Genomic DNA, 12,743 nt, shown 5'->3' on the forward strand with positions numbered 1-12,743 from the left:
AAACCCCGAAAATTTCCCAAAACCCCCAAAAATGACCCAAAAAACCCCGAAAATGACCCCAAAAATGCCCCAAAACCCGGCCTGGATCTCAGGGCGTCCCAAAAATGCCCCAAAAACCCCTAAAATGACCCAAAACTCCCGAAAAAGGACCCAAAATCCACCCAAAAACCCGGCCTGGAGTTCAGCGAGCCCCAAAATGTCCCAAAAACCCCAAAACCCCCCCAAAAATCCGACCCCAGAGCTCGGGCGGGGCCCCAAAAAACCGGGAAAAAAAATCCCCCAAAATCCCAGAAAAATCCCCCAAAAAAACCCAAATAAATCCAAAAAAACCCCCCAAAAGCCCAAATAAACCCCTCAAAAAAACCCAAAAAACCCCAAATAAATCCCAAAAAACCCCCAAATAAATCCCAAATAAACCCCAAATAAACCCGCCTGGAAAAACGCGGAAAAACCAAAAAAAACCCCCAAAAATCCCAAAACTCCCCCCAAAAAAAACCCCAAAAACCCCCAAATAAACCCCCCAAAAAACCCAAATAAACCCCCTAAAAAAAACCCAAAAAAACCCAAATAAATCCCAAAAAACCCCCAAATAAATCCCAAATAAATCCGCCTGGAAAACGTGGAAAAACCAAAAAAAACCCCCCAAAAATCCCAAAACCCCCCAAAAAACCCAAATAAACCCCCCAAAAACCCAAAAAACCCCAAATAAATCCAAAAAAACCCCAAATAAATCCTAAATAAATCCCCAAAACCCCCAAATAAACCCACCCAAAAAACCCAAAATTCCCAAAAAAACCCCTAAAAACCCCCAAATAAATCCCAAAAAAACCCAAATAAACCCCAAATAAACCCCAAATAAACCCGCCCCGAAAAACGCGGAAAAGCCAAAAAAAAAACCCCCAAAAAATCCCCCCAGGAAAAAACCCAACAAACCCCAAATTCCCCGGTCCCAGAAATCGGGAATATCCCGAATTCCCCCAGTCCCACTCGGGAGCTGCTGCACAAAATCCTTTATTTTCCCCCCAAAATCCCCCAGATTTGGGGGACCCCGCTAGGAGCCTTCGTCACCGTCGTCACCGTCGTCACCGTCGCCAAAATTGGGGGGTTTCCGGGATTTTTGGGGGTTTTTGGGGAGTTTTGGGGATTTTTGGGGGTTTTTTCGGGGTTTTGGGGATCCCCAAAACGGGCCGGATTCGGGGTTTTTGGGGTCGTCACCGGCGAGGTTCCAAAGGCGGCGAAATTCGGCGTCATCGAGCTCTTCGTCATCATCATCATCATCGTCACCGAAACTCTGCCGGATTTTTTGAGGTTTTTGGGGGATTTTTCGGGGATTTTTGGGGGGTTTTTGGGATCCCCAAAACGGGCCGGATTCGGGGTTTTTGGGGTCGTCACCGGCGAGGTTCCAAAGGCGGCGAAATTCGGCGTCGTCGAGCTCTTCGTCATCATCATCATCGTCACCGAAACTCTGCCGGATTTTTTGGGGGTTTTCGGGTTTTTTGGGGATTTTTTGGGGTTTTTTCGGGGGTTTTTGGGATCCCCAAAACGGGCCGGATTCGGGGTTTTTGGGGTCGTCACCGGAGAGATCCCAAAGGCGGCGAAATTCGGCGTCATCGAGCTCTTCGTCATCATCATCATCATCATCATCGTCACTGAAACTCTGCCGGATTTTTTGGGGTTTTTCGGGGATTTTTCGGGGTTTTTTCGGGGGTTTTTGGGATCCCCAAAACGGGCCGGATTCGGGGTTTTTGGGGTCGTCACCGGCGAGGTCCCAAAGGCGGCGAAATTCGGCGTCGTCGAGCTCTTCGTCATCATCATCGTCACCGAAACGGGGATTTTTGGGGTTTTTCGCGGGTGTTTCTTCACTCTGCGGAGACCCCGAAAACCGGCGGGATTCGGGGTTTCCGCCGTCTTCCCCCGCGGAACCTTCCGGAGCCTCCCAGAAGCGATGGAGAGCTTCCGCCTCCTCCGTCTCCTCGTCGTCGTCGTCGTCGTCGTCGGGCGGCCAGGCCACCCCTTCCCTGACGCCGGCGCCGCCCTCGGGGCCCGCGGGGACGTACAGGTGACACCAGGGCCCGGCCAGGGAGGGGCCGCAGGTGACGGTCACGGCGAAGTCCAGCCGGCCGCCCCCGGGGAAGCAGGAGAGCCGCGGCCGGACGCCGGCGGTCAGCGGCTCGCGGCAGGTGCCCAGGTGGTCGTCGTCCCAGCCGTGGTCCTCGTCCCACACCTGCAGCTCCAGGCGGGCGTCCGGCCGCAGGCGCACCTGGCCCAGGTCCAGGCGCTGGCCCCAGCGCGGCCGGTCGGCGTTCCAGGCCGTGGCCGTGCGGGCGCCGCGGCCGCCGAAGGACGCTCGGACGTAGGCGTCCGTGGCGGTCAGCGCGTCGCCGCGCCAGCCGCGCCCGCCCAGCACGAGGACGGAGGCGTGGGCGTGGCCGCGGTGGGCGGGGCAGCACGGGGAGCCGCCCAGCGGGGGAGGGGCGGGGGAGCAGGGGCAGTGGCAGGGGTGGGGGGGGAGGGGCGGGGCGGGGGGGGCGGGCGGCGGAGGGGTCGGAGAGGTCGGCGGGGTCATCGGAGGGGTCATCGGGGTCATCGGAGAGGTCATCACGGAGGTCACCTGGAAGGGAGGCAGAGTGGTCAGTGGGGTGGTCACTGCTGTGGTCACTGCTTTGGTCAGTGTGGTGGTCAGTGGGGTGGTCACTGCTGTGGTCACTGCTTTGGTCAGTGTGGTGGTCAGTGGGGTGGTCACTGCTGTGGTCACTGCTGTGGTCAGTGGAGTGGTCAGTGGAGTGGTCAGTGGGGTGGTCACTGCCGTGGTCACTGCCGTGGTCAGTGTGGTGGTCACTGCTGTGGTCACTGCCGTGGTCAGTGTGGTGGTCAGTGGAGTGGTCACTGCCGTGGTCACTGCCGTGGTCAGTGGAGTGGTCACTGCTGTGGTCAGTGTGGTGGTCAGTGTGGTGGTCAGTGGAGTGGTCACTGCTGTGGTCAGTGGAGTGGTCGCTGCCGTGGTCACTGCTGTGGTCAGTGTGGTGGTCAAGTATGGTGGTCAGTGCAGTGGTCATCAGGGTGGTCATTGGGTCCCACTGACCGCTCCACTGACCACCACTGCACCGATTATCTCATTGTCCACTCCGCTGACCATCAAGCTGACCGCCCCACTGACCACTGCATTAACCACTGCACTGACCGCTCCACTGACCACTGACCACTGACCACTGATCACCCCACTGACCACTGACCATCCCACTGACCTCCCCACTGACCACTGACCCCTCCACTGACCACTGACCACTGACCACTGATCACCCCACTGACCACTGACCATCCCACTGACCACTGATCCCTCCACTGACCACCCCACTGACCACTGACCAACCCACTGACCTCCCCACTGACCACTGACCCCTCCACTGACCACTGACCACTGACCATCCCGCCGATTACCCCACTGACCATCCCACTGACCCCTGACCACCCCATTGACCACTGACCACCCCACTGACCACTGGCCATTCCACTGACCACCCCACTGACCCCTGACCTCTCCACTGACCACTGACCATACTACTGACCACTGATCACCCCACTGACCATCCGACTGACCGCTGACCACCCCACTGACCATCCCACTGACCACTGACCATCTCACTGACCACTGATCCCTCCACTGACCATCCCACTGACCACCCCACTGACCATCCTACTGACCACTGACCATCCCACTGACCGCTGACCACCCCACTGACCATCCCACTGACCGCTGACCACCCCACTGACCACTGACCACCCCACTGACCACTGACCACCCCACTGACCACCCCACTGACCACTGACCATCCCACTGACCACTGACCATCCCACTGACCGCTGACCACCCCACTGACCACTGACCACCCCACTGACCACTGACCACCCCACTGACCACCCCACTGACCACTGACCATCCCACTGACCACTGACCATCCCACTGACCACTGACCACCCCACTGACCACCCCACTGACCACTGACCATCCCACTGACCATCCCACTGACCCCTGACCACCCCACTGACCCCTGACCATCCCACTGACCACCCCACTGACCGCTGCCCACCCCGCTGCCCACCCCACCGACCCCTGCACTGACCGCTGCTCTGTCCACCGCTCTGTCCACTCATTCCGGGGGCGCAGGAGCAGTTGACCGCCAGCGCTTTGGCCGCCACGTAGCTGCGGACGGCGGCGCGCAGGGCCCGGCGCCGCGGGTCGCCGCGGGGCACCAGGGCGTGGAGCGGCCAAAGGTCGGCCTCCAGCGCGGCCGGAGCGGCCGGAACGCTCTTCAGCCAGCGCGAGAACTCCTCCGGCCGCCCGAAGGCCGGGTCGCCGCCCGGGTCGCCGCCGCCGTCCACCTCCAGCACGCGCTCGCCGAAGAACTCGGCCAAGCTGACGTTGCCCTCGGTGGTCACTCCGGCCGTCCGGCAGGCGGCCGCGGTCGCTCCGGCCCCGCCGAAGGACGCCTCGGCCCTCAGGCAGTCCGAGGCCTCCTGCGCGCCCAGGCCGGCCATGGCGGCGCGGCACAGCTGGACGTTGGTCAGCGCCCGGACGCGGCCGCCCAGCCGCGCCGAGTGGACGGCGTGAGTGCCGTAGGCCGCCAGCAGCGCCGCGTACTCGGACGCCGAGGTCCGGTTGAATTCGGGCGGCAGGGAACGGACGGCGCGGAGGAAGTGAGCGGACGGCCGGGCGGTCAGGGGGTTCAGCCACGTCCTGCGGGGACACGGGGCCGGGCAAGAGGGCTCTGGGGGGCTTGGCGGGGACTTCGGGGGGAAATCCCGGGATTTGGGGCGGCTTTAGGGGGATTTCAGGGAAATCCCGGGATTTGGGCGGGTTTAGGGGGATTTCAGGGAAATTCCGGGATTTGGGGCGGGTTTAGGGGGATTTCAGGGAAATTCCGGGAGTTTTGGGGGGAAATTTGGGGGGGTTTTTAGGGGACTTTGGGGGATTTTTTTTAGCGGGGTTTTTAGGGAAATGTGGGGATTTTTAGGGGGTTTTTTTTGGGGTATTTTTAGAGAAATTTGGAGATTTTTAGGGGGATTTGGGGGGATTTTTTTGGGGATTTTTTGGGGATTTTTTTGGGGATTTTTTTTAGCGGGGTTTTTAGAGGGATTTTGGGAGAAGCTTTTTGGGGATTTTTTAGGGTATTTTTAGAGAAATTGGGGGATTTTTAGGGGAAAATTTGGGGATTTTTAGAGGGATTTTGAAGGTGATTTTTGGGGAATTTTTAGTGGAATTTTTTTAGGGAAATGTGGGGATTTTGGTTGGGTTTTTTTGTTTTTGTTTTTTGGGGCATTTTTTGGGATTTTATAGGGTATTTTTAGAGAAATTGGGGGATTTTTAGGGGGATTTGGGGGGGTTTTTTTGGGATTTTTTTAGGGGATTTTTTGGGATTTTTAAAGCGGGATTTTTAGGTAAATGTGGGGATTTTTTGGAGGTTTTTTTTGGTTTTTGGGCGATTTTTTGGGGACTTTTTAGGGTATTTTTAGAGAAATCCGGGGATTTTCAGGGGGATTCTGGGAGAAGTTTCGTGCTTTCCTGGGGACTTTCGGCCGATTTTCGGGGCGTTTGTTTTCAGGGGGATTTTGGGGATGCTCGGGGGTGGGGATGAAGGTGATGAAGGTGATGAAGATGGGCCTGGAGGAGGTGGGGATGAAGGCGAAGGGGAGAATGAGGACACTGAAAACGAAGACGGTGAAGACCGAGATGAAGGCAAGGAGGAGGACAGTGAAGATGAAGATGATGAAGATGACGACGAAGATGCCGAGGAGGATGAAGATGATGAAGATGAAGGCAAAGAAAAAGAGGAAGATGGTGAACGCGAAGACGAGGATGAAGGTGTTGAAGATGAAGATGAAGACGATGATGAAGACGGTGAAGATGAGGACAATGAAGAGGAAGACGAAGACGAGGACGATGACGACGAAGGTGACGACGAAGACGACGAAGAGGAGGATGGAGACGAAGACGAAGACGAAGACGAGGATGAAGGCGTTGAAGACGGTGAAGACGAGGACGACGAAGACGAAAACGAGGATGACGAAGGAGGCGAGGCCGAAGGCGCCCCGGCGCACTCACCAGTAGAAGACGCAGCTCAGCTGCAGCCAGGTGAGGGCGCTCCTGTCCTGCCGCTGCCACCGCAGCCCCTCGCGCGCCACCCGCGACTGCGACCCCCGCCCACGTGACCCCGGCCCCGCCCCGCCCCCAGGACATGCCCAGGCTCCACCCCCGCGTCACCGCCGACGTCACCGCCGTCCCCACGGCGGCCGCGCCCGAGGCCGCGCGCGCCTGGCGGTGACAGCGGCGCCCCGAGTGCCACCCGCGGACCCCCCAGGGGACGCGGCGAGGGGACATGGCGTCCAGCGCGTCGGGACACAGCAGGCACCGCGGGGCGGCGTCACCTGGGCCACCACGGCCACGCCTAGAGCCGCCATTGTCACCGCCATTGTCACCTCTAGAGTCACCTGGGCCACCACGGCCACGCCTAGAGCCGCCATTGTCACCTCTGGAGTCACCTGGGCCACCACGGCCACGCCTAGAGCCGCCATTGTCACCTCTGGAGTCACCTGGGCCACCACGGCCACGCCTAGTGCCACCATTGTCACGGCCATTGTCACCATTGTCACCTCTGGAGTCACCATTGTCACCTCTGGAGCCGCCATTGTCACCTGCGTCACCTCTCCGTCTCTCCCCAGGGCCACCGGCGCCGCCGCTGTCCCCACCGTCCCAGTGGTCCCAGCGGTGGCCCCCGTGGTCACCGCTGTCCCAGCCCTCCCAGCGCCCCCAGCTGTCCCCAGCGTCCCCCAGCTCCAGGACACGCCCCCCGGCCATGGCCATGGTGGTGACGTCGAAGCCCCGCCCCAGGGCGGCGACGCCGGGGGCGGGGCGGGCGCGGGCGCAGGCGACGCCGCGGGCGCGGTGACACTGCGAGGTGGCGGCGTCGCCCAGGGCCACCAGGGCCACCAGGGCCACCAGGAGCACCTGTGGGGACAGGTGGGGACGTTTAGGGGCCGGGAGAATTCGGGGGCGTTCGGGGACATGGAGGATTTGGGGACTGGGGACAATTTGGGGACAATTGGGGACATGGAGGATTTGGGGACTGGGGACAATTTGGGGACATTTTGGGGACATGGAGGATTTGGGGACTGGGGACAATTTGGGGACAATTGGGGACATGGAGGATTTGGGGACTGGGGACAATTTGGGGACATTTGGGGACATGGAGGATTTGGGGATTGGGGACAATTTGGGGACATTTTGGGGACATGGAGGATTTGGGGACTGGGGACAATTTGGGGACATTTGGGGACATGGAGGATTTGGGGACTGGGGACAATTTGGGGACATTTGGGGACATGGAGGATTTGGGGATTGGGGACAATTTGGGGACATTTGGGGACATGGAGGATTTGGGGATTGGGGACAATTTGGGGACATTTTGGGGACATGGAGGATTTGGGGATTGGGGACAATTTGGGGACATTTGGGGACATGGAGGATTTGGGGACTGGGGACAATTTGGGGACAATTGGGGACATGGAGGATTTGGGGACTGGGGACAGTTTGGGGACAATTGGGGACATGGAGGATTTGGGGACTGGGGACAATTTGGGGACATTTTGGGGACATGGAGGATTTGGGGACTGGGGACAATTTGGGGACAATTGGGGACATGGAGGATTTGGGGATTGGGGACAATTTGGGGACATTTGGGGACATGGAGGATTTGGGGACTGGGGACAATTTGGGGACAATTGGGGACATGGAGGATTTGGGGACTGGGGACAATTTGGGGACATTTGGGGACATGGAGGATTTGGGGACTGGGGACATTTTGGGGACAATTTGGGGTCATGGAGGATTTGGGGATTGGGGACAATTTGGGGACAATTGGGGACATGGAGGATTTGGGGACTGGGGACAATTTGGGGACAATTGGGGACATGGAGGATTTGGGGATTGGGGACAATTTGGGGACATTTGGGGACATGGAGGATTTGGGGACTGGGGACAATTTGGGGACAATTGGGGACATGGAGGATTTGGGGACTGGGGACAATTTGGGGACATTTGGGGACATGGAGGATTTGGGGACTGGGGACATTTTGGGGACAATTTGGGGTCATGGAGGATTTGGGGATTGGGGACAATTTGGGGACAATTGGGGACATGGAGGATTTGGGGATTGGGGACAATTTGGGGACAATTGGGGACATGGAGGATTTGGGGATTCGGGACATTCTGGGGACAATTTGGGGACATTTTGGGGACATGGAGGATTTGGGGATTCGGGACATTCTGGGGACAATTTGGGGACATTTGGGGACATGGAGGATTTGGGGACTGGGGACATTTTGGGGACAATTTGGGGTCATGGAGGATTTGGGGATTGGGGACAATTTGGGGACAATTGGGGACATGGAGGATTTGGGGACTGGGGACAATTTGGGGACAATTGGGGACATGGAGGATTTGGGGACTGGGGACAATTTGGGGACATTTTGGGGACATGGAGGATTTGGGGACTGGGGACAATTTGGGGACAATTGGGGACATGGAGGATTTGGGGATTGGGGACAATTTGGGGACAATTGGGGACATGGAGGATTTGGGGACTGGGGACAATTTGGGGACAATTGGGGACATGGAGGATTTGGGGATTGGGGACATTTTGGGGACAATTTGGGGACATAGGGACACTGAAGACTTTGGAGAGATTTGGGACATTTTGGGGACAATTGGGGACCTGGTGGATTTTTGGGGACATTTTGGGGACAGTTGGGGACATTTTGGGGATTTTTGGGGACAAGGAGAGTGGGGCGACACTGGGGAGATCCGGGGACACTTGGAGGACGCTCGGGGACGCTCGGGGTGGGGTTGGTGACAATCTGGTGGCAGCTGGGTGACGTGGGGAGGGGCGTCGGTGCACAGGATGTGGCCGAGGTGACGACGGCGACGGGGCTGAGGTGACAGTGACGGAGGCTGGGGGGTTGGGGACATTCCGGGGACGTTTGGGGACAGCTTGGGGACAACTGGGGGCGTCGGGGCACAGGATGTGGCCGGGCTGAGGTGACGGCGACAGGGGTGAGGTGACATCGGGGAGGGGACACGGGAAGGGGGGGAGGGGGGCGGGGTCCACCCCCACAATGTCCCCAAAACGTCCCCAAAAGGTTTCCTCCCCAAAATCCCCGATCTTCCCCCCGAAATGTCCCCGAATTGTCCCCAAATTGTCCCTGAATTGTCCCCAAATGTCCCCAAATTGTCCCCGAATTGTCCCCAAATGTCCCCAAATTGTCCCCAAATTGTCCCCAAATGTCCCCAAATGTCCCCAAATTGTCCCCAAATGTCCCCAAATTGTCCCCAAATGTCCCCAAATTGTCCCCAAATGTCCCCGAATTGTCCCCGAATTGTCCCCGAATTATCCCCAAATGTCCCCGAATTGTCCCCGAATTGTCCCCAAATTGTCCCCAAATGTCCCCGAATTGTCCCCAAATGTCCCCAAATTGTCCCCAAATGTCCCCAAATTGTCCCCAAATGTCCCCGAATTGTCCCCAAATGTCCCCAAATTGTCCCCGAATTGTCCCCAAATGTCCCCGAATTGTCCCCAAATGTCCCCAATTTGTCCCCGGGCATCCAGAAATGTCCCAAAGTTGTCCCCAAACGTCCCCAAAATCCCCAAGTTTCCCCCCCAAAAATCCCCCCAAGTTCTCCCCGAACGACCACAAATGAACCCAAACCCCCCAAAATCTCCCCAAAAACCCCAAATTTCCCCAAATTTCCCCCAAATTTCCCCCAAAACCCCAAATTTCCCCAAATTTCCCCAAATTTCCCCCAAATTTCCCCCAAATGCCCAAACGTTCCCGAATTGTCCCCAAATCCCCCAAATCCCCCCCAGAGTCCCCCCAACTCCCGCCGTGTCCCCTCTCACCATCTCGGGGGTGACAGGATGTGACGCCGGCCACGCCCCCTTCCTCAAAGCCACGCCCCTTTCCGCAGGACGCGCCCCCTCTTTGCTTCAGGACACGCCCCCCCCCCCCAAGCCGAGGGGAAAAAAATTTGGGGGGGAATTTGGGGAATTTTGGGGATTTTTTTGGGGAATTTGGGAAAATTTGGGGAAATTTTGGGGGGAATTTGGAGAAATTTGGGGGAATTTTTGGGGGGAGTTTTGGGGGATTTTTTTGGGGGGGAATTTGGGGAAATTTGGGGGATTTTTGGGGGGAATTTGGGGAAATTTGGGGGAATTTTTTGGGGGAGTTTTGGGGGATTTTTTGGGGGGGAATTTGGGGAATTTTGGGGGATTTTTTGGGGGGAATTTGGGGAAATTTGGGGGAATTTTTTGGAGAATTTAGGGAATTTTTTGGGGGAATTTGGGGAGATTTGGGGGAACTTCAAGAAATTTTGGGAAATTTGGGGGAATTTTTTTGGGATTTTTTTTGGGGGGGGAGCGGAAAAAAAGGACCCGAAAAACGGGGGAAAAAACCCCCAAAACGGGACCCGGGACCCCCCAAAATTTGGACAAACGCCCCAAAATCCCACCCGGGTTTTCCCCTCCCCCCTCCCCAATGATGACGACGCCAAAAAAAAAAAAAATTCCCGAAAAAACTTTTTTATTTTTTAAGTTTTTTTTTTCCTTTTTTTTTTTTTTTCTGTGAAAATTTCCCCAAAAATTTTTTTTTGTTTTTTTTTTTTGGGGGGGGGGGGGGGGGGAGGGGGGAGGGGTCAGTCCGGGGGTGGGGGAGGGGCGGGGGGAGGCTCGGGGGGCTCCGGGGGGGTGGGGGGAGGGGTCGGCGATCAGCGAGCGGCTCCCGGAGCGACCTGGGGGAGGGGGAAAACGAAAAACAAAACCCAGAATTTGTTAAATTAAATCAAATCAATTAAAAATTAAAATTTTATAACGTGTTTTCATATTTATTTTTTATATTTATGTTTTATTTATATTTTATTTTTGCCCGAAATCCACAAATTCCCCACAGAATTCCCGACTTTCGGCCAAAAATTCCCGAATTTCACCCCCCCCCCCCAGATTTTTCGGAATTTCACCCGAAATTCCCGAATTTTTTCCCCCAAAATCCCTCAAAAATTCCCCGAGTTTCACCCGAAATTCCCGAATTTCTCCTGATTTTCACCCAAAATTTCCACCAAGTTTCCAAAATTTCCCCCGGAATTCACCAAAAATTCCCAGGTTTTACCGTATTTTACCCAAATTTTCCTGAATTTCACCCAAATTTCCACCCACCCCCCCCGAAACCGAAATTTTCCCAAAATCCGCTGAAACCACAATTAAAATCCCAATTAAACCCCCAATTAAATCCACATTAAAACTCAATTAACCCCCAATTAAACCCAAATTAAAGCTCAATTAAACCCCAGTTAAAACCTCAATTAAAACCCCAATTAAAATCCCAATTAGACCCAAATTAAAGCCCAATTAAAGCCCAATTAAACCCCAATTAAAGCCCAATTAAACCCAAATTAAAATCCGAATTAAAACCCCAATTAAAATCCAAATTAAACCCAAATTAAAGTCCAATTAAACAGCAATTAAATCCCAATTAAACCCCAATTAAAACCCAAGTTAAACCCCAATAAAATACCAATTAAAATCCCAATTAAAATCCCAATTAAACCCCAATCAACCCCCAACTGAAACCCAATTAAACCCCAATTAAAGCCCAATTAAACCCCAATTAAAATCCCCAATCAAAGCCCCAATTAACCCCTTCCTCACCGCACATTTTATTGGAAGCCACCACGTAGCTGAGCAGGGTGACGTCACTGAGACCCCAGACCTTAATTATCCCCAATTAACCCCAATTAACCCCCAATTAAACCCCAATTAACCCAAATTAAACCCCAATTAACCCAAATTAACCCCCAATTAAACCCCAATTAAACCCCAATTAACCCCAATTAACCCCCAATTAACCCCTTCCTCACCGCAGACCCTGCTGGAGGCCACCACGTAGCTGAGCAGGGTGACGTCGCTGGGCCCCCCCGACTCCAGGGGGATGGGGTGCACCCGGAAGTGCTCCAGCATGTCGAAGATGCTCTGGAACCAGAGGTGCTGCACCCGGCACTGCGCCGACTCGTTCAGGGACAGGCGGAGGTGCTGGGGACAGAAAACAGCCGGGAACGGGGCGGTCGACCCCGGAAACGGGGAGGTCGACCCCGGGAACGGGGAGATCGACCCCGGAAACGGGGAGATCGACCCCGGAAATGGGGAGATCGACCCCGGAAATGGGGAGATCGACCCCGGAAACGGGGAGATCGAGCCCGGAAACGGGGAGGTCGAGCCCGGAAACGGGGAGGTCGACCCCGGAAACGGGGAGGTCGACCCCGGAAATGGGGAGATCGACCCCGGAAACGGGGAGATCGACCCCGGAAATGGGAAGATTGACCCCGGAAACGGGGAGATCGACCCCGGAAACGGGAAGATTGACCCCGGAAACGGGGAGATCGACCCCGGAAACGGGGAGATCGACCCCGGAAATGGAGAGATTGACCCCGGAAACGGGGAGATCGAGCCCGGAAACGGGGAGATCGACGCCAAAAATGGAGAATTTGACCCAAAAAATGGAAAATTTAACCCAAAAAATGGAGAATTTGATCCCAAAAATGGACAATTTAACCCAAAAATGGAGAATTTGACCCAATAATGGAGAATTTGACCCAAAAATAGAGGATTTAACCCAAAAATTAAAAATTTAACCCAAAAATCAAA

The 12,743-nt window shown here is 55.7% G+C and overlaps 1 protein-coding gene across 1 annotated transcript; it reads right to left on the reverse strand.

The window, feature by feature from the left end:
• Positions 1-995: 995 nt before the first annotated feature.
• On the reverse strand, positions 996-9,954 carry LOC136305744 (uncharacterized). Its single transcript, XM_066209059.1, is given in 7 exon segments — positions 996-2,464; positions 2,466-2,611; positions 4,122-4,816; positions 5,618-6,095; positions 6,408-6,608; positions 6,700-7,003; positions 9,951-9,954. Coding segments are annotated over 7 exon segments (3,240 nt in total). The 5' UTR covers position 9,954; the 3' UTR covers positions 996-1,051.
• Between the last annotated feature and the right edge of the window lie 2,789 nt (positions 9,955-12,743).

This window comes from Chamaea fasciata, unplaced genomic scaffold (genome assembly GCF_029207755.1).
Source record: "Chamaea fasciata isolate MVZ Bird 193981 ecotype frontalis unplaced genomic scaffold, bChaFas1.0.hap1 SCAF_618, whole genome shotgun sequence".
Taxonomy (NCBI): Eukaryota; Metazoa; Chordata; class Aves; order Passeriformes; family Sylviidae; genus Chamaea; species Chamaea fasciata.